The sequence below is a fragment of the Quercus suber genome, unplaced genomic scaffold, assembly GCF_002906115.3.
Source record: "Quercus suber isolate HL8 unplaced genomic scaffold, Cork oak 2.0 scaffold_422, whole genome shotgun sequence".
In the NCBI taxonomy this organism is placed as follows: domain Eukaryota; kingdom Viridiplantae; phylum Streptophyta; class Magnoliopsida; order Fagales; family Fagaceae; genus Quercus; species Quercus suber.
In genome coordinates this window covers 270,234-292,874 of record NW_027069873.1, presented here as the reverse complement: position 1 = coordinate 292,874, position 22,641 = coordinate 270,234, and the positions used below count along the sequence as shown (strand labels likewise).

General features: G+C 38.6%; 1 protein-coding gene across 1 annotated transcript; it reads right to left on the bottom strand.

Moving 5' to 3' along the window:
- Window positions 1-11,183: 11,183 nt before the first annotated feature.
- Window positions 11,184-22,222, bottom strand: LOC112018433 (F-box protein At4g09920). The gene is made up of 3 exons (XM_065761612.1): window positions 21,109-22,222; window positions 20,686-20,826; window positions 11,184-11,426 (listed from the first exon to the last, which is right to left on the bottom strand). The coding sequence occupies exons 1-3, from the start codon at window positions 22,087-22,089 to the stop codon at window positions 11,184-11,186; spliced, it is 1,365 nt and encodes a 454-aa protein (XP_065617684.1). The 5' UTR covers window positions 22,090-22,222.
- Between the last annotated feature and the right edge of the window lie 419 nt (window positions 22,223-22,641).

The following is a 22,641-nucleotide window of genomic DNA, read 5'->3' as shown; positions in this document are numbered from 1 at the left end:
AGATGGAATACAAAAACACACTCATAGTACTCGAATCGAATCATCAACTAAAAGCTAGTACAAAATACAACTGGAGGAAGGATAGAGAAATCTGATATAATAATGCTAACAACGGATGGTGCATCTATTCCATCGCAAATACCCCAAAGTTCAGCAACCATAGAGTGAGTGTAGCCAATGCTTCTAGAAAAATCATTGATCCATGTTCCTTTATGGTGTCTAATGAGACCCCTTGCATTGGTTCTTCTCGAGTTTCCTTGGGCTAACCCATATGTGTTAAGCTTGAAGAAATTATAGGGATGGGCGGCATTTCAGTTGAGACTTCCTTGTCATGTATGGCAAGGAGTAGAACTCTGTAGAAGTGATTGATGTAAAGGGCTTTGATCTTCTCGAGAATTTCACAAGGTTCAAAAGGTAGGTTCTCCATGACAATTTTATTGTGAGTCATTCATATGGCCCAAATAGTAATAGGGAACACTGCACTCCAGTTGATATCAGGATGGCATGTGGTTTTGTGGGAGGAAGAATACATTGTTTTGACCCATTTAAAATGGGATTAGTCACGGAAGTCTTCAGGAAGGTGTTGCATTTGGATTTTAGAATTTGAAATAAAGGTGTATAAATTATTCAATATAAATCACTCCGTTTACAATATTTGTCCAAACTTTTATGATGCATGATTAGCATTTTTTATGGGTGCATGATTAACCATTAATTTGAAAGTTATGCAATTTTGTTGTAACATATATATTATCGTCTTTAGCCAAAATAAATAAATAAATAAATAAAAGTAAAATATATCGTCTAAAATGTGATTAACATTAACGATGAAGTTATCCACATGCATTACACATGATGATAACTCTTTCTTGTCAGACCAAGACACTAATCGGTTTTTGGAATAAGCGAGGATTGAACCTCAGATCTCTTATTCCATCAAATATTACACATAATATACGATATCACTTAACCAAATGGAGTCCACCACAATTTAAAATGGCTAAACTCCCCCGAATGTAGTATAACACAAAAACTATCATCATCGAACTCGCCACTCGATCACCACCCTCCTTGTTGTCACCAAACAAAACTCAGCCTTACCACCATTCACACTTGCCCATGAAATAAGGTCCATTGAATGTGAATACCCAACCATCCCACCCAAAATCCCATTCCACCCTCTCTAATCAAAGCGAGAAGAGTGTGAGATTAGATGGTCAATCTTAGCAAAATAGAACACAAAAACACACCCCTAATTGGTGGTCATGAGAAGTTAAAATGTGGAAGTTGATCATTGATAGGCCAAGAATGTATTGACCTCTTGTGATAAATTAACCAATTAATTAGCCAAGTGAATTAATTAAGTTAATTTACATGCAATAAGCATGGTAGCATAAACAAATCACCAAGTTAAAGTGCAGCAGAAAATAAATTTGACACAGATGATTTGTTTACGAATGGGGAAAACCACCGACGCAAAACCCCACTGGGTGAACTTAAGGTCACGACTCCCAAGAATCCACTATTATCAAAACAAGCGGTTACAAGTAAAGGAATTCTAGTACCTTATACCAACCTATAATTGAATCCTTACCCCAATACCCAATTAGACTTGTAATGTAGCGGCAATCTCTCATTTCAATGCACGACTCCCAGTACGTGACTAACTAATGATACACGGATCTTAGCACGTGACTAACCAATGTTGTAGTTGATTTGCAGTAGCTTCACATAGAAACACCAATAAGATTTTCAATGTTGGTGCAAAAGACTTTGCTTGGTTACAGAACCCAAAGGTATACAAGAAACATAGCAAGAACTCTTTCTTCTGTAGGAGGAGGCTAGGGTTTCAAAAGGAAAACCTTATGAAGCTCTCTAGGGTTAGGTTTTTCTTTTTCCACCTCCTTTAAATAAGAGCTTAATGGGCTCTCCTATTCCAAATAAGTTTACACAAACCTTGGGCTTTCCTAGTCCAATAAGGATTATACAAACCCACAAACCTTGGGTTTTCTTAGTCCTATAAGGATTATACAAACTCATAAACAAATAGCCTTTTAGAATTAAAACGTTGCTGGCTATAGTCTAAATCCCATAAGCTCGATAAATCGAGATATGTGTCCAGCTTTAATGAATCTCGACAGATCGAGCTTCTGTCGAGGAGGTATTGAGACCTACAGATTGCATTTTTCTTGAGCATTTCTTGAGTAATCTTCATATCTTCAATTTAACCACTTGTAATGATCATCTTAAACCTTCTTAGATTTACCCAAATACAAGTAAAGTGCGTTTTGTCAAAGGATATGCCATGAGGAAGAAGAGAGGGTCTAGTGATATAAAAAGAGAATTAAGGGATATTACAGAAATTTTATATGGTTCAAAATTTCAACTATTAAAATACCCTTCAATTACTCAAATGCAATGTAATTTGCACATGAGTTATTTTCTATCCAAGTTAGATGGCAGGGTGGAAATTAGGGGTTGGTTGTGCATTTAAAAAATTTGTGAGACATTGTAAATTGAGTTAAAGATTACAATGGAAGAGTGTAATAAATTTACCAAGAAATGATGATGTGAGCTTTACAAAATTTGTTAAAATAAAAATATTTATGATATTATGAATTTGAACTGACATCTTATGAGGGTTTTGGTAAAATAATATGCTTTGCGTAAGTTTTTGGCCTTTTACCCGAAATGCAAAAGAATATAGGAAAATAAATAACAATGTTGGCCAATACCAATTTCATTTAAAGAATCGACAATAGCATTACTAAAAAAGAAATCGACATTAGTATTGTCAATTTCATAACCTTTTCAATCGGCATTAGTATTGTCAATGTTGAGGACTTTATTTTCTATAACTTTTTCTACATCTCACATGGAATGACATCACTTTAACCTTATTCTACCACTGTATTACTTCTGTAGGGACTCAAAAGTTTGGGGCCTGAACCCACTTAGAATAGTGAGGCCTGTACCACCAAATTTTGCCTAAACAGATAGAATTTAAAAAGAGAGTGGGAAAAACAAGTCCGGGTTCAAGTCCGAAGATTCAAGTAAGAAGGAATGAGTTAGAAGCGAAAATCAAGTAGTATTAATGTTTTCCTCAGAACAGCCCGAAGACAAATTCTTACACAAGGATATGCACTCTCCTTTTTCTCTTTCTCCCTACTGTTCTTGTTCTAATCTCTTTTCCTTGATCTTTTTTTCCCTAGTCCCTTCATCTGGAAGTTCTCTTCCTTTATATACTCTTATGCTTCTTGCGTTCTAGTCCTCCATCTACATCCTTCTAGGTTCTCCTTAGGACACTTGTCCCATTAAACTCCTATTGAAGGTGGTAAAAGGGGCTGCTTAGCTATGAATCCACTATTTAGGTGTCATTTCCTCATCAATGCAGCTGATAAAGCTGTTGCCAGTCATTTAATGTGGAAGTAACAGGTAGGCTTTAACAGGAAACTTCTTTCAAATACCTTGACCTTCTCTTTGAATGCCATTTTCTCCTCTCGGGCTTCCAGGAGATATTTCGTTCCTTCCCACCTTCTTCGCGGGCAAACCCACTCCTTGGGTTTAAGTAGCTTTCACCTAATGAACGAATAATGGTCATAGCATTCTTAGTCTTCCTCAATCCTCAGGTCCCCACATTAGCCCCTTATAACCTTGCTATTAACCCTAAGCTAAAAGTAAGTTTTTAGTAGTACCACTTCAGTTAATACGTGCTAAACACGTTCCCACGTGATGACGCCTCTTCACCTGTCTTCTGTACGTCCCTGACGCTTTACTATCCACGATTTTGCATTTATGGTGTCAGGCGGCTACTTGTCTCCCCACGTTCTACGGTGTGATGATGATCCTACTGTCCTTATTTGCTCTGATTTATGAGCGGGAAATTTATCGCTCATTTTTCATTTCTATATAGAGAGACGTTGGTGTTGATTTTGCCCAATTCATTTGTTTAGCAAATTTTTCATTGAAGCATAAATCTGAGGAAAGGTTCTTCCATTGCTTGTAGGTGTGTTTAGTTTCATACTTCATATCACATAGGGGATTTATTTATTGTTATACATATATTCATTATAACCTAAACTATAAGGATCCATGGGTAGATTTGCTAGGCTAGTGGATACCCCCGAAGGCATGGCTGCCTTTAGGCCTAAATATAGGATCCCTAATAGTGTTGAACTCCAATACTATGAACTAGGTGAGTGGCTAGTTATAAACAGACCTCCTAGTTCAATAGTGATTCCGATGATCGCCTTCATAGAAGGCGGGATGGAAATTCCTATAGGTAGGGTTACTTGAGACTTTCTTATTGACTATAGGTTGTCCCCTACCCAATGCTCCCCCAACCTCTTTAGGGTCCTCGACTGTGTAGAGATGATAAACAGAAAGATGGGGACTAACCTCAGTTGGAACGATGTGAACTAGGTGTACAACTGTTAAAAAGGGAAGAACACTGGTTATTATTTTAAATGTAGGGTCCCTTTTGTTAGGTTAATTTCTTGTATAACTAAGTCAAATAAGGGCATGGATGAGGACTTCCTCATCCTCAGGAGACTGGCATGATGAATTACATTGTCCCACCCAAGATGGGGAACCAGGTAGGGTTCCCATGGACCGTAAATGAGCTTAGGGCTTTCATCCTCACTAAGTTGTTTTTTTTTAAGGGATTTTATTAACTTGTGATTTGTATCATGTGCTCATTAGCAGATGAATTTCACACTGCCCTGGTCAAGAGTTTAGTGAACTTTACAGACCTCAACCGAATCCTCAAGTCTAAGATCTTCTTTCACAAAGATGGCCAACTTTGGGTGGTACACATAATTCTTGGGTTCAATCCAATCTCCAACCGTTTTTAGAATCTCAAGCACGTGATCAGGGCGAAGGACCCTAGACTTGCATTAATTGACGTGGTCGTTCTTGGGTTCTTAAAATAACCCCCTCCGCCTGGCACTCAGGACACTCAATTACCAGCCCCCCTTGCAGCTAAACTCTTATACTCTTAAGAAAAACCCATTCCTTATGACGACGGAGGAACGTGCACCCAAACCTACTCAGGCAGATTTGGACAAGGAGTTCGAAGTTTTCTATCATGAAGACGTTGACTCTGCTCCCACCACCTCTCACTCCCGTTTACCTGCTGCTTCGTGAGTACTAGCCAAGAAGCATCCGGAATTCTTAAAGCCATGGTTCTAGAGGAGAAAACTCTGGACTTATTGGCTCTACTTACTGCACACGCTGGGGGTGATGCTCCCACAGTCCCTGTGGTCCCCCGACCACTAACTCTTGCTCTCGCACGTGCGTCCTCTGGTGACGCTACCGAAAAGAAGAGAAAGAAGAGCAAGGGATCAGAAGGTGCCAAGGAAGGTGAAATAGTTCGCTTGGCATAGCAACCACCCACTACAGAGCCCCAAATAACGAGGGCCCAACAAAAAAAATAGTACATGTTCTGGGTCCTCCAAAGGTATTGAAGGAGAGCAGCGTCCCAAGGCCTCCATTTAGAACCCAACGTTTGTGCTGAGCTCGGGGGATCCATTCATGGATGACGCCACTCTTTAGGACCCCCAGAAGGGCAGATCTGGTATTCTGTCTGAATGCTTGGAAAAGGCCCTTCTTCTTCCTGAAGACATGCACGAGCATCAATCTTTGCGGAAGCGAGAGGTGTTCTTATCACTCAAAAGGGTTCTTGCCAAGGTATACACTTAACTTCTTACTCTTATGAATTCAAAGAAAACTTTTACAGATGCTTACATTCACTAATCCTGCAGGCTATGCAAGTAGCTTTTGTTACTTAAGAATGGGTGGACCACACCCTGTCTAAGACCCGTGAGGTTGAGGGCAAGTTGGAGTCATCTAAAAATGCCTACGCTAATTTCGAAAAAAGGCTCAAGAACACCCTATTCCACCTGGCCGAGGTGGAAAAATGGCGCAAAAATGCTGAGTTAGTCTTGGCTGGCTTCGAGAAATAAGTTGAAGAGTCAAGGGTTTCTCTGAAGAAAGCCGAAACACAACTAGCTTTGGCAATAGAAAAAACTAAGTAGCAACAAAAACAACTTGAAGCCAAAGACGCTGAGAAAGCTCAGGTAGAGCAAACTGCGTATGATGCGGGCATGACCAAGACTGCCCAGAGTCTAACAGCCTAACTTAGGGATGTGGCTCGAGCTTTTTGCCTTGAGGTTTGGAATGAAACCCTTAATGTTGCTGGAGTTAATTTTGAATCGGAGTTTCGAGCTACTAACGAAGTTTACTAACCTCCAACTCTTCGTATCGCTCCCAACCTCGTCCAACCTTAAGCTGACCTGAGCTCGGCGTCCACAACTTCAGCCACTATGCCTGCCATTGAAGACACTGAAAAAGAAAAAGATCACCCAGCTCCTATTCCCATAGTGGAATTGGAATCAGAGGAAGTTATTGAAGTTGGGCAACTGAAGACAAAGAAGAAAGACAAAGAAAAAGAGGTCATGGTTTAATCCTACCAGACATAGAATATAGCCTAATTTTGTATTCGGGGCAGGTTTAACTGATGCCTTCATCTTTCTTTGAATGTAATCAAATTTTTGAACCAAATGAATATATCTAACTTTTATCTTGTCCCTTTTTCATTTATCTAAACATAACTTGCGTCCTTTCTCTTTCAAATGTTAATTGGAGTGTGCCAAATCATTCTTAACTTTATTTAAGTTTAACCTTGCATCTTTCAAGCTTGAAAAACTCGTGTGCCTCAAAGCTATATTTTAACACTTAGTCAAAATTTCAAATAAGGTTTAACTTATCCTAAGCTTATGTTGCTTAAAGGTTAATTTACCCAAGGTTCGTGACCCGAGGAGTCGAACAAGACTGAGGTTATGTTAAACAGTTAGCAATCTTCCAATAAGAGTTAATTTACCCAAGGCCTGTGACCCGAGGGGTTGAACAAAATTGAGGTTATGTTTAACACTTAAGCAATTTTTACACAAAGGTTAATTTACCTAAGGGTTGTTACCCGAGGAGTCGAACAAGACTGAGGCTCTGTTTAATACTTAGCAATCTTTAAACAAAGGTTAATTTACCCAAGGCTTGTGACCCGAGAACTCGAACAAGACTAAGGTTCTATTTAACACTTAGCAATCTCTAAACAAAGGTTAATTTACCCAAGGCTTGTGACCCGAGGAGTCAAACAAGACCGAGGTTCTATTTAACACTTAGCAATCTCTAAACAAATGTCAATTTACCTAAGGCTTGTGACCCAAGGAGTCGAACAAGACCGAGATTCTGTTTAACACTTAACAATCTCTAAACAAAGGTCATTTACCCAATGCTTGTGACCCAAAGAATCGAACAAGACCGAGGTTCTATTTAACACTTAGCAAACTTTAAATAAGAGTTAATACGATTTGATGGGCTACTATAGCAATAGGAAAATAAATCAGAAATGGACAAACAGAAATTCATATTATTAATAATAATAACGTCATAGATTATTTACATTCCACAGGTGTTGAATCACATTTCATCCAAATCTTCCAAGTAATACACCCCAATACCCACCACCAATGTTATTTGGTATGGGCCCTCCCAGTTGGGGCCTAGCTTCCCCCAGGCTAGGTTCTTTGCTGTTCCCACTACTTTTCTTAAGACTAAGTCCCCCGGGGCTAATGGCCTCAACTTTATTCCTTTGTCATACCCTTACTTAAATCTCTGCTAGTAATTTTTCACCATAGCCACCTCTCTTCTTTCCTCAATTAGCTCCAAACTGGTTGAAAGCAGGCGGTTATTCTTCTCAACATTGAACTAGTCAGTTCTTAAGGTTGGGAACCCTGCTTCAATAGATAACTGCTTTAGCTCCATAAGTCATTAAGAAAAGAGTCTCTTCAGTTGATCTTCAAGGCGTAGTGTGATAAGCCCACAATACGTGGGGAAATTCATCCACCCATCTTCCTTTTCATCATCTAATCTTTTCTTCAGTCCAAACACTATGGCCTTATTTGTAGCTTTAGTCTGCCCATTCCCTTGCGGATAAGCAGGAGTAGAATACATATTTCTGATTCCTAACTCCTTGTAGTACCTTCTAAAGGTCTTGCTGTCAAATTGGAGCCCATTATTCGAGATCAACGTGTGGGGGACCCCAAATCTGGTAATAATGTTCCTCCAAATGAACCTCTTAGCATCCACATCCCTGATATTGGAAAGAGGTTTGGCCTCCACTCACTTAGTAAAATAGTTTGTCCCGATGAGGAGCCATCTTCGATTTCCTGTAGCTTGAGAAAATGGCCCCACTATATCCAAGCCCCATTGAGCAAACAACCAAGGATTGGAGAATGGGTTCTAGACCCCTCTCGATTGATGAATATTTAGAGTATACCTTTGGCATTGGTCGCATTTCTTAACATAATCCTAGGCAGTTTTCTACATACTTGGCCACCAGTATCCCTGGGTGAGGGCTCTATGGGTTAAAGACCTCCCACCAGTATGACTCCCACAAATTCCCTCATGCAACTCCTCCAACAAGGGATCCACTGCTTCGGGATGTACACACAGCAGATACGGTCCCAAGTGGGAACACTTATACAACTTTTGTTCTTCGGATAACCAATAATGTGGGGCCTTCCTATGTATCTTTTCTGCCTCACCCTTATCTTTGGGTAATAATCCTTGCTTTAAGAATGTAACCAAGAGGTCCATCCAACTTGGTCCAACTTAGATACTATGCACCCTGGTCGAGAATTTCTCCATAAGGCTGGGATTGACTATATCCTCAACAATAATAACTTGAGGTAGGCATAATCCCGAAGAGGTTGCCAGCATAGCTAAAGAGTCTGCATGGGAGTTCTGTCCCCTCAAGATTTGCCTTAAAGTGAAGTTCTTGAAGTAGGCTTGAGCTTGTCTGACCTTAACAAGATATCCTTGCATGCGTTCATCTCTAGCTTTAAACTTACCATTGACATGTCCTACAACCAGTCGTGAATCTGAATACATCTTTATGACTTCTCCCCCAAGCTTGTTAACCATTGCCATTCTAGCTAACAAAGCATCATATTCAAGTTTGTTGTTCGTAGCTAGAAAGCCCAAACGAAGGGATTTCTCCATTACTAGCTTCTCAAGGGTTATCAAAACAATTCCTACTCCTGATCTCTTTTGATTGGCTGCTCTATCCATGTACACTTCGCAGGTGGCAATAGTGAAGGCTAAGACCATCAAAACACCCGTTACCCCTTTCTCATCATTTACAATAATCACGGTAAACTCCGCAACAAAATCCACCAAGACTTGTCCCTTTACGGCAGTACGAGGCATATACCTAACGTCATAGACCCCCAGCATGGTTCCCCATTTAGCGATCCTGCCCATGTACTATGATTTTTGTAATAACGCTTGTAAGGCAAGCTAAGTAAGCACCACCACAGTATGTGCTTGAAAATAATGTGGAAGCTTCCTCGTAGCATGTATAATGGTCAACACTGCCTTTTCCAAGGGCAAATAACGTGTCTCCGCTTTATGCAAGGATTTACTAACATAATAGATAGGTTTTTGTATTCCATTCTCATTCTTGACCAAAACCAAGCTGACTGCATGATCCGTGACTACTAGGTATGCATATAACACTTCTTCTTTCTCGGGCCGAGAAAGGACAGAGGAATGTGATAGATACTGTTTAAGCTCCTCAAAGGCTACAACGCACTCCTCGGTCCATTGAAAGTTCTTCCACTTATAGAGAAGTTGAAAAAATGGACGACACCTCTTAGCTAACCGAGAGATAAATCTATTCAAAGCTGCTGCCATCCCTGTCAACTTCTGCACTTCCTTTGGATTCCGAGGAGGATGTAAACTTTTGATGGCTTTAATTTGATCGGGATTGACTTTGATTCCTCGGTGCGTGATCATATAGCCCAAGAACTTTCCTGAGCTAACCCTGAAAGAGCACTTAGATGTGTTTAAGCGTAGTTTATGTTCCTGTAATACTGAAAACACTTCCCCTAAGTCTATCAAGTATTCTGTAACTTGTTTGCTCTTTATCACCATATCATAAATATATGCCTTTACATTCCTCCCAATCTGTGACTCAAACATTCATGTTACCATTCTTTGATACGTGGATCCAACATTTTTAAAGCCAAAGGGCATCACCGGTAATGATAATTGCCAGTAGGAGTTGGAAAGCAGTATTCTCTTGGTCAGATAGGGCTAAAGATATCTGATGATACCCCTAGAAAGCATCCAAAAAACTCATCCGAGGATGTCCAACCGTTGCATCCACTAACTGATCAATCCTAGGAACAAGGAAAGGATCCTTTGGACAGACCTTATTCAAATTCATGAAATCTACAGACACCTGCCATTTCCTTTTTTTTTTCTTTACTACCATATTATTGGCCAACCATTCAAGATAAAAGATTTCCTTGATTGCTCCTGCCTGTTTAAGTTTGTTTACCTCCAACCTAACTGCCTCAACGTGCTCTTTTGAGGACCGCTGAGGTGGTTGTCTTCGTGGTACTGCGCTTGAATTCAAATTCAACCGATGACATATAAACTCGAGATCAATCCCAAGTACATCATAAGTACTCCAGGCCAACACATCAATGTTGTCTTCCAAAAACCTCACCAATGCTGTTTTCTCTAGAAGTGGTAACTAAGCCCCTACTTGAATGTATTTCTCCTCGTCCTGATCGATCAAAACCCTTTCCAACTCCTCAGACAATACCCTTTGTGATCCGGTCCCAAGTTCAATCGAGACCGTGTAGTTGCTATGGGATCTGTTCTTCCACCAAAACTTGATCTGTGGAAGGTTATGTAATGGCCGCCACCAAACATTGCCTACCCATTGCTTAACTTCCAAATAATTCCCCTACTCGTCCTTGCATGGGATACTTAACTTTCAAATGTAAGGTTAATGATACTGCCCCTATAGCGTGAAGCCACGGTTTAGCTAGAATAGCCGTGTAAGGGGAATAGGCTTCAACCATAATGAAATTAACTTGCACCTCTTCGTCCCCAGCCTACACAGGTAACTTGATCATCCCACGGGGGATTACCATTCTCCCATCGAAGCCCACCAACGGTGAATCATATTTCTCCAAATCTTCAGGCTTAAGATTTAATCCTTTATATAGATCCGAGTACATAATCTCTGCTCTACTCCCTTGATCCACAAGGACCCTCTTTACATCATATCCACCGATCTGAAGGGTTACCACTAAGGCATCATCGTGTGGCTAGAATGTTCCCTCCTTATCTTCTTCTGAGAAACCCAAAGTAGGCATAGCCACCACCTTAGCCTTCTTAAAAGCCTGACCCCTATCCTCCAAGTCAGGACCTGAAACCACAAATATAACTCCCGAGTAGGTTCCAGCATCGCCCCTAGGCTTAGCGAAAATGACATTAATTATGCCCAGGGCTAGCCGAGGAGCTCCATCCCTTTGATACCCAGCTTTGGATTGCTCGAATTGCCCCGCAAGCTAGTGCAAGAATTGCTGACCCAGATGATCACGCAAAGTCCTACAATCTTCAATTGTATGTATTTTTTCCTGATAATAATGATAGTAAAGGCTTTGATTTCTCTTGAATGGGTCTCCACCCATCTTATTGGGCCATTTGAAATATGGCTCATTCTTTATCTTTTCCAATATTCGATAAATTGGCTCCTTAAACAGTGAATTGACCATTTGAGCACCTGTTGCTGGTGCCTGATTGGGAAAATCTCTCCTAGGCCGGTTATTGTGATATCCTCCTACCCAAGGATCCCTTCTTTTAGGGAAAGCTTTTGCTTTGCCTTTTCCTTGGGTCTGATCATCCTCTACCCGCTTATACTTGTCAATGCAATCCATAAGTTAGCGCATATTACAAGCAAGCTTCATCATCAATAACCTCCTCAACTCGTGCTCCATTGGAAGCCCCACTTTAAAAGTTCTTACTACCACATCCTTCAAATCCCCATCTATTTTGTTGAATATTTCCCAATATCGATTAAGTAGGTCTTAAGAGTTTCACCTTCCTTAATCGCCATAGACAACAAAGAGTCTAAAAGTTTAGGAACTCTGCTATACGTTACAAATCTAGTGCCAAATGCTTGTGTCAACTCCTCAAAGGACCTTATTGACCCCTCCTCCAATGCATCAAACCACCGCATAGCCACAGGCCCGAGGCTGGAAGGGAACACTTTGCACACGAGGGCTTCATTGCTAGAATGAACAGCCATTCTCTGGTTGAAGTGGCTCACATGTTCTATTGGATCGAACCTTCCATTATAGATGGTGAACATCGGTTGCGAAAAGCGATGGGGAAGCCTTACTCATCGCATCATTCCTATGATGGGGGCGATGAATTTCTTCTATCACGTTCCCTCCACCGCAGCTTCTTACGCAGGTGATCTATCTTGAGCTTCAGTTCTCGTGTTTCCTGTTCATGTGAAACATGGCTCCCAATCCTCGAATGACTCCTTTCGATATGTTCCATATGTTGTGACTCTACCATAACACTAGGTGTATAATGATGTTCTCTATCTCTCCTTCGCTCCAGATTAACGAAGTGGTTTTCCATCTATGAGCCAATAGATTCTTCCCTATTCTAGGTTAGCCATGACTTGCTAAAACGGACCTCAAACAAAACCTTTTTTCCCACAAACGACGCCAATTGTAGGGACTCAAAAGTTTGGAGCCTGAACCCATTTAGAATAGTGAGGCATGTACCACCAAATTTTGCCTAAATAGATAGAATTTAAAAAGAGAGTGGGAAAAACAAGTCCGGGTTCAAGTCCAAAGATTCAAGTAAGAAGGAATGAGTTAGAAGCGAAAATCAAGTAGTATTAATGCTTTCCTTAGGCCAGCCCGAAGACAAATTCTTACACAAGGATATGCACTCTCCTTTTTCTCTTTCTCCCTACTGTTCTTGTTCTAATCTCTTTTCCTTGATCTTTTTTCCCTGGTCCCTTCATTTGGAAGTTCTCTTCCTTTATATACTCTTATGCTTCTTGCATCTTAGTCCTCCATCTGTATCCTTCTAGGTTCTTCTTAGGACACTTGTCCTATTAAACTCCTATTGAAGGTGGTAGAAGGGGCTGCTTAGCTATGAATCCACTGTTCAGGTGTCATTTCCTCATCAATGCAGCTGATAAAGCCGTTGCCAGTCATTTAATGCGGAGGTAGTAGGTAGGCTTTCACAGGAAACTTCTTTCAAATACCTTAACCTTCTCCTTGAATGCCATTTTCTCCTTTCGGGCTTCCAGGAGATATTTCATCCCTTCCCACCTTCTTCGCGGGCAAACCCACTCCTCGGGTTTAAGGTGCTTTCACCTAATGAATGAATAATGGTCATAGCATTCTTAGTCTTCCTCGGTCCTCGGGTCCCCACAACTTTATTTGTCCAAATTTATATCAAGTAATTTATATATTGTATTTCATATTCCTCAAGTCCCTTTATCTCAAGTTCTAAAATTTAAAGACAAAAATGTAATTTACACCCACTAATTTTGCTGAAAAATTATTTTAGTCTCATAAATTTACCCAAAAATCATTAGTTCTTTAAGTTTGAAGTTGTTCATTTTAATTTGGTTAATATGCCTAGAAATTATTTAAGTTCTTTAACTTTGAAGTGATCATAAAAATTCATTTTAGTCCCTTAGCCCATAAATGACTAAGATGATTTTGGGTAAAAATAGACATAAAGTTACTATACAAAAATGACCAACTTCAAATTTAAAGGACTAAGATGATTTTTTGGGCAAAATAGGCGATGTATATTGCAGTTTTGCGAAAAAAGAATAGTTGTGAAAAAATAGTATACACCATTGACTAGAGTTAGAACATGTTTTAAGTCAAATTTGTGTAACGTGATGATGTGACTTCCTAGTTGTCATTAGGGAATAAATTAAAAGTTGCCACGTGGATATTAACAAAATGGAAAGACCTCAACAATATCCAATCTTAAGATCCTTTAAATTGAAGGTTTAAATAAACAATTAACAGAATTCATTTGAAGGTAATGAAGTATTATTTGTAGCTTTCTTGTCAAGAATCCAAAGAGTAGAGGGATCGAAACACATTTCTTTATATGTGTGTGGACTGAGAAGATTAGGCCGGCTCCAAATTGCAAGCTCGCTCACCGAATCATCTTGGCCCATCTCAGCCCACTTAGCCGAGTTTAGATAGGCCTGGCCAAGCATATGAACTAAGTACCCCCTAAGATATGCTGCGAACGAGGGATAATGCCTTGGGGAAATCCACCCGTCAAACAATAACCGGCGTCAAGCACAAGTTACTAAGAGGTCATGTTAGCAATAGAAGGTGGGCCCCTTTTGTTCAGAGATATGATACGAAGGGGCCCACTGATGTGGGGAATATCCTCTCATCATAACAAATCCATTAAGTAGAGGGCATAAATAGAGGAAGAGAGGAAGGAAGACGGGGTTGGAAAATTTTGGGAAGTGAAACACGAGAGTAGTAAGGAAAATTACATCTCGGGAATTAAGAATTCCTGTTTGGATTTCTCGGGGAGGGCTCGGCTAAGCTAGGATCAAAAGAGTTTAGGGCCAAAATAACAATCTAACTGTCCCAGTAACCTTGAGAGCCATTTCTTGGATCTCTTATTGTGGAATAAGCCCAACTCAGAGTACAAGTAAAATGGGAGTCTAGGACCAAAAGTCCAAGGTTGTTGGGAATGGACCACAACAATTGGCCGTCTATGGGAATTTCCTACTAAGCTGAAGGTTTAGAGGTGGTGGAGGCAGGTACTAGATGGAAAGGCAACATCTAGGTGAAGAGTCAGTGGGGTCTGGTGGGAATCATTCTAAAAGCTCATCCCGGGCCCTTAGGTCGATGAAGTATAAGCAAAGAAGAGGGTACTGTGGCTGAGATGGGCATGAGACTCAATTGGACTTACATGCAACGTCATCCAGGGGAGAAAGAACTATTTCTATGTGCTCGAGGGTTTACACCAAAGTGACCGAGACTGTGAGATTGAGAGCCTACGAAGACAGATTAGGCAGTTAGAGTTAGAGATGAGGGGCGAGGACCCCTAAGAGGTCATCCCGTGATCACAACTCGATAAATGGGCATATAGGGAGATCATCTCACTAGGATCATTCTCGGCTGTCAAGGGACAAGCAAAATGAATCCAAAGATAGAAGATCAATGCCACTGAGGAGAGTAAGGGATGAGTGTCCAAACGCCGCTATGGATGCTATGAGTCGAGCACTCAAGAGGATAGCCCGATCACCTTTTTTTGAGGAAATAGAGTGTACCGAGATGCCAAAACACTTTACTCACCCGTCGTTCACCTATTACAATAGCAAGACAAACCCGGTAAAGCACGTAAGTCATTTCACCCAACTTATGGCTCTTTATTCTCAAAATGATAGGCTTCTATGCAAGGTGTTCCCTTCTAGTCTTGGTCCCACGGTGATGAGATGGTTCAATGGTTTATAGAAGGGCTCTGTCCACAACTTCAGGGAGTTAATCCAGGCATTTAGGGCTTGCTTTATGACCTGTAGCCGAGTCCCACAGCCCATTGATGCCCTGCTATCCATGAAGATAGGGAGTGAGGAGACTCTCTGGTCCTACACGACCAGATAATGGAAGTTGTATAATGAGATTAGAGAAGGTAATGAACAGGTGGCTGCAAGCACTTTTAAACTGGGGTTTTCTTATGAGTTCGAGCTAAAGGACTCCCTGACTATGAAGCCACCCGAGAACATGCACTAGTTGATGAGGTGAATAGAGGAACACAAGAAACTTAAAGACGATAGGTTACAAATAAAGGGAAGGCCCCTACTGCATTTCAATACCAGAAGGAACACCAAACTAGGGGCTTTTAACAAAGGCCCAGAAGAGAGGTTGGGGGGCAAAACATTGTTAGCTGAGTAGAAGGGGTGAACGTAGTTTTTAAGGAGTTTGTGCACAAGATCTTAGAGAAGATTAAGCACAAGCCTTATTTCCGCTGGCCTAGTAAAATGGGCAAAGATCCAACCAGAAGAAATCAGAATCTGTATTGCACCTATCATTGGGATAAAGGGCATACCACCGAGCAGTGCAGGACATTCAAGGATTACTTAGAACAATTAGTCAAAGTGGGGCATCTGAGGGAGTATGCAGTCGACCAAGAAGGGGGTAGAACAGGACATGCGCCAGGAAGCCAAGGGAGGACAATGCGACCTCCCATTAGCATTATCGAAGTTATATACGCCTCATCAATCGGGAATTAAGAAATCCTGTTTGGATTTCTAGGGAAGAGCTCGGTTGTATGGTCATCATCTTGATTAAGCCAAGATCAAGAAAGTTTATGGCCAAAATAACAGTCTAATTCCCTTAGTAACCTTGAGAGCCATTTCTTGGACCAAGACCGGCTTAGACACTTTAGGGCCTTAAGTGAGAACTAAAATGGGGTCTTTTTATAATTATGTATTAATTAAATTAATATTTATTTAATATTTTTATATTATAATATATTTCATTTAAAATCTATTTTTCTTGCCTTTTGAGATGCAAATTGACTAATTAAATTTTTGTATTCAAGTTCTTCTAACATCTCATTTTCAATCGATAATATAGCTAATCTACTTAATCTTTATTGGAACATTGTAGATCTTAGATATGATTTTATTAATTTTAATTTTGAAAAACTTCTTTCTATAAAAGCAATTGTAACAGGTATTGTTAGTAAAATTCGATAAGCAATGCATGTATTTGGAAATGAATCTAACCTTTTTTATATAATATAGTTTATCAATTGGAGTATAATCTTTTATTTGTAAAATTTCTTTTAAAAATTTTAATTCTAAAAATATATCTAAACCATCAATATCATAATAAACATCATGTTTGAGAAAAGATTCAAGATTTTTTTTTTTTTTTCATATCCAAATGCATATTTTCTAGTAGACATTTCTGAACAAATATATTTATAATGATTGGAATAAAAAATAACTTTCAAGTGTAGAGCAATATAACCTGATGTATATAAAAAGTATTATTGTAATTTCACTGAACAATAATAAGTATCTAGCAATCTCAACCTGCATACATAAATACATATATACATATTCATTATATTACCTATATAAAAAAAAATACATATATAAAAAAATGCAAGATTAAAATTAAAATTTTAAAAAAAATCCAAAGCCAGCCAGAAGTACAAGTGTATAACTCACCCACAAAAAAACAAAATAGATCCTATTACATATAACCCAAAAATAAAAAAAAATAAAAAAATAAAAAAAAAAAAACCGCAAGATTTTAAAACTAAAACTTCAAGGCCCAGCAGCCCCAGCTAGAACTCAAGTAAGCCCATGGCCCAAGCTAGAAGTCTTATTAGACAAGACTCCACGAGAAATTATACCATCCTCATGGTGGACCACGTCACTCGTCCACCATTCTACTAAAAGACTCCCACTTGTTTAAAATTGCTGAGTCAGTAATCAGTTTCTATTTTTAAAAAAAATTCTGACTGACCAATTTTAAACAGGTGAAAGTATTTTAGTGGAATGGTGGACCACGCCACTTGTCCACCATGAGGACCTTATAATTTCTCAGACTCCACCCACAGTAAAAACATGGCATCTGCAGAATGCAGCAGGAAAAATCAAATAAGAAAGAGAAACTCAGAGAAAGAATAAAGCTATACCTAAGAGAATATTTGAGTCTCAGACGTGATCAGATCGGAGGAAGCCTGAGCCAGCAACAGAAGGATTTAAGAGTAAGACTAGTGGAGAGAAAGAATGAAAGAAAGAATGAGAGAGGCGGAGAGCAAGAGCTGAGATAGAGAGGCAGAGAGTAAAAGTGAGAGAGAGAAACAGTAATATGAGTAAATTTTAGGGAACATTATTTGGTACTCCCAGAGTATTATAAATACGTACTCTCCCTCTCACATGAACGGTGAGTTCTACCATAAATTTAATTAATGTGACCCATCATTCATATGGGAGAAAGGAGTATGCATTTATGGTACTCTGGGAGTGCACAATAATTTCCCAAATTTTAGAAATTTGATATTTTTGATTTGTAATTATTTTGTGATTAATTTTTTAGACCAGATTTGTATTTTATCTAGTTGAATTTTAATTTGTCTAGAGGTTAATGATGTTATTTTTGAGACAATTGATTTTGTTTAGACCAATGAATTTTTTGGGTACCAATGTTTATCAGGATATAACAGATTTTTTGTTCTTTGGTCACAAGGATATGTCAGATTTTTTGAATTTCATCTTAAACTTTTTTTTTTCCTACTATCCCTTCTTTTCCAAAATTTTGGAAGGCCCCTTCCACTTGGGGGCCTTAGGCAATGGCCTAATAGGCCTAGTAGAAGGGCCAGCCCTATCTTGGACCTTTTATTGTGGGATAAGTCCAATCTAGAATACAAGTAAATTAGGGGGTCTAGGCCCAAAAACCCAAGGTTGTTGAGAACAAACCACCACAATATGAATTAACCTTTTTGTCTTCATCAATTTCTTCTTTAGAAAGAGAGAGAGAGAGCTCCAAAATTTTCATAATCAGGAAGGAAACACCAATTGCACTAGGCCAATTAAGAGAAATACAAAATGGAAATACTTATGTTGCATATCTCTTATGCTATTGTAGTTGAGCACCAAATAAGGTCTAACTATAGAATTAACCCGCCCTTGTGCTACATTCAAAACAGTCAGAGATGGCTATGCCAATATAATTGTTGACTTAAACCGTGAATATAATTGTTGACTTAAAACGTGACTATTAGAGCATCTGTATTGGAGGTGTAAAAAATTTAACATTCAATACAATAAAATAATATATTCACTATAATAAAAAATAATCACTACAATAAATAATCTGAGTTACAATGGTGACATAATAAAATATTGTTTTTTTTTTTAACATTTGAGCTACAGTTCACAAGCAAAGATAGCTGTGTACTGTAGCTCAGCAGCAAAAAACTATGCCTTTAGCTCTACTGATGTAATTGACTTTTGCTATATTTTGATGGTAAATTTAGCATTTTAGCAAAATGCCTCCACCAATCCTAACGCTGTAAATAAATTATATTGTTTCCTCATCTACCAGAGTTCCATCGTTGGCTACTGATTACCGGTTTTATTTCGAATTGTTATTCATCAGTATGTTTTCAATATATTCCAACAGTGAACATCATTGTCATATACTCAGTATTTCTAGTAAGTACGACAATTCTTTCAGTAATTTGTTTAAAACTGTTTCGGAACTGAACATGCATGATGAAAATCCATGTTTTTCTAGCAACCATAAGGTATCTGATTGCCCGAAAGAATTTCTTTGCCCAATGGTTGGAATGTAAATCACTTTTACATCTGCAACAAGTACACAATTAAATATGGAAACATTTCACATTAAGAAACTTAATTTGCAATCAAAAGCTAAATTCATTGCAGACACGAGTGTTTGTACAGCCTAAAACTGGGTCATATCTTTAGACTAAAAATACCATCTATAAACATGAATTGATAATATAAAACATGGACTACCAGAAACTTTCCCCCCCAGGAATCAAGAAAAAAAGGGTGTACAACTATTTGATCAACAAAAACAGTAATAAGGCAAAAGATCCAAAAGACACCTCTGCTTTTGGGATCTTTACTTTATCATTTCATCTACACCAAGAAGAGGATCTTACTATATTTCTCCCCTATGGTTACTTCAGTTTGTTCGTACGTTACAACGGCAACTAAAGTTGGACACACAGACAAGACTAGTAATAGAGGTACCATGTTAAAAGAAGCATCTTGCCAAATCACTGAACTGCTATGCCAAAGTGACACCATTGGGTTCCTTTTATATACCGGTGAAGATGATTTGATAAAAAAAATTAATAAAAAATAAAATAAAAAAATCTAAAGAGTATATAAAACATTTTATGCCTTTCTTCCAACATATAGCTTACTTTTGAGGTCACACTTTCAAGAGAGGCATTCAAATTTTTTTTTTTTATTATCATTTCAGCTATCCCAATCAAGCAACCATGGGGTGAGCAAAAATAATCTTATAATCAGGCATATCAAGAGATTTCAAAAGCTTTACTTCCAGCCTAATAAAAAAACAAACAAAAATTATCTTGTGAAAGTCAAAGACTCAAATGGATGTTTTTCACATTTGTTGTTGCAAGAAACAATTCCTATCGAAAGGACATTAGAGAACATTGGATAATTGATCCATTCTATCTCTCTCTACATCAAATAGTTTATAGGTCGCAAAACATGAAAGAGTAATTAACAACCAGAAAAGAGTAAAAACGTATTACCTTTACCTCCAGTAGAGGCCTATAAACATAAAACATTTGTGACATCCCTCGAAATTAGTTGCTAATTACCCGTTGAAAATTAGTTCAAAGAGAAAAAGGGATTCAATACTCTTAAAGAAACATACCTCATTCAACTGTAACTAGACATGTTCTAGACAGCCTTGGGAGCTTTGATAGTTTCTCGACAACACTTTCCTTCAATTCTCCACTAGAAACATTGATTGTCATTGTTTTTAAGATCCTTGCCTCCTTTAGAATATATTTTACAAATTCCACTTCAAGTTTTAATCCTTTAAATCCTCTAAAATTAAAACTTGTAAGGTTTGATGATAGATAACCAGGATCATCCGGTGGCTCCATCCAGCATAACTTGTCTTTACTCTTATAATAACACTGGAGGACAAAAGACTCAGTAGACTATAAGTGTAATTAAGTTAAGTGTAGATCAACTAAAAATATTATTTAATTTTAAATTACCTTATCAACAACAAGAACTTCTAAATTAGGAGCCACTAGGAGCAAGGCTTGTAGCACATGCCAGTTTGAAGGGTTAAGTTTGAAGTCCAATTGGACTAAATTTAGGAACTTGGATGGATATATAGTACCAAAGCCGAAGCACTGCATGGCAAGAATATAATCACAACAACAACAACAAAAAAAAAGTTGTACTAGAAATTTGTATCAATTAGCATGAAAGTGAGACTTTATTAGATTTTATTTATTTATTTATTTATCAAGTTACAGTTGCACCTAGTGGGTGTTAAAACTATAATCTCACTTTTTATCCCATTATTTTAGAAGGAGAAGAAACCAATTAAACAGGAGCACATTGTTATAGTTCAAGCAATATTCATCCTCAAAAAAGAACAAAATAAATGATAAAACAGAAAGGCATCTTACCTCCGTGACACCGGGAAATAATAAAAGGAATTTTGCGGTAGTTAGTGCTCGAAGAAGCTTGAAAACCCTATCTCCATAGCATCTTTTTTGACTCTCTTCCAAAGAATCAGACTCATCAAATGAGCAAATATAGACATCTGCTTCAAACAAGTTGTCTAGTTTTTCGAGCAAAACGATGTGGCCCAGATCACCTTCAAATTTGAAGTATTCAAGAGCTGGGGCCTTTATCTCAATCGTGTAATCATTAAGATCGAACCTGTATGGTCTAAACGCGATATGTAAACATTTCAGTGTAGGAACAGATATTTCAAAGTGGTACAAACAATCATAACCATCTCTTTCAAATGACAAATCTTCGAGTACTGGACAGCCAGAGAGGAGCCTGGAAAAACAGGAAGAGTCTTTGCAATAATAAATTTCTAAGAGCCGCAGAATTTTCAGGTTCGGTAACTGAAAGGACGAAGGAGGATCAAGATCAATTCCACCACTTAATTCCAGAGCCACTAATGTTTGGCAATAGAAAATGCTGCAAGGTAAGCCCATGTGTATCCCATACGAATAAAAAATTAGCAGCTTGAGTTCTTCAACGTTACGTGCTATGGCGGTGCGAATCCATGTGTCAAAATGGAAAGGAGGACAATCTGAGTTGCACCTGAGGCGAAAGCTTCGGATGAAGGGTGCGATGTGCAAAGCCAAGACTCTGGACAGAACATCTGTAGAGCTGATATTGATAGGTTCGTTGCACTTGCCTATTTTATCCAAAGACAGGTGCATGTTATCAGTGTCGAGGTCGAGTTTTGGGACGAGAGTCCAAAGGGTCTTCCACCTCCTCGACAGAATGCTTGTTGCTACAGCCTCTTTGGTTGTAAGGAACGAAAGGATGTGACAGAGAAGAGAGTTGGATAGATCACTGAACCTATCGATCACTGCGTCTCTTTTTGGATAGAGTTTCTGGCGTTTTGGAATTGATTTTATGCCCATTTGATTTTGGGAAAGTTTGACAGAGACGTTGTACAGATTTGGTTCAGGTGAAGGATAAAATTTGTTAGAGAAATACGCAAATGGAACGAAGATTTCTGGAGAATTTGTTCGCAAATGGGGTACCTGAGTGAGTCGTGGCTTCTCTTGAAAACCACAACGTTGGGATGAAAAGATCGTTTGACGTTTCAGTTTTTTATAAGCTCTTGCTCACTTTCAAGGAGTGGGCCTGACTTTAAAAGCACAAGGCATTGCATTTGTAACTTGTAAGGGTCCAAGATATCACCTCTCTCGTCTCGGCCTTTTTTTTTCCCCCTGAATTGCTGATCATTGATATACTTGGATTTATAACTATTCAGAACAATATCTTGCTTCCACATATATCTATTATTAACATCATTTTATAATAATTCTTCAACAACCACACTTTGTCATAACTTGCTCATGTTTCAACTTATAATTGGATTATATAATTTATATATATCTAAAACGTTAATCCAATTAATACTTAACAAGTGCGATTTATGACAAAATTAATGGTAAAATGTGTTTTTA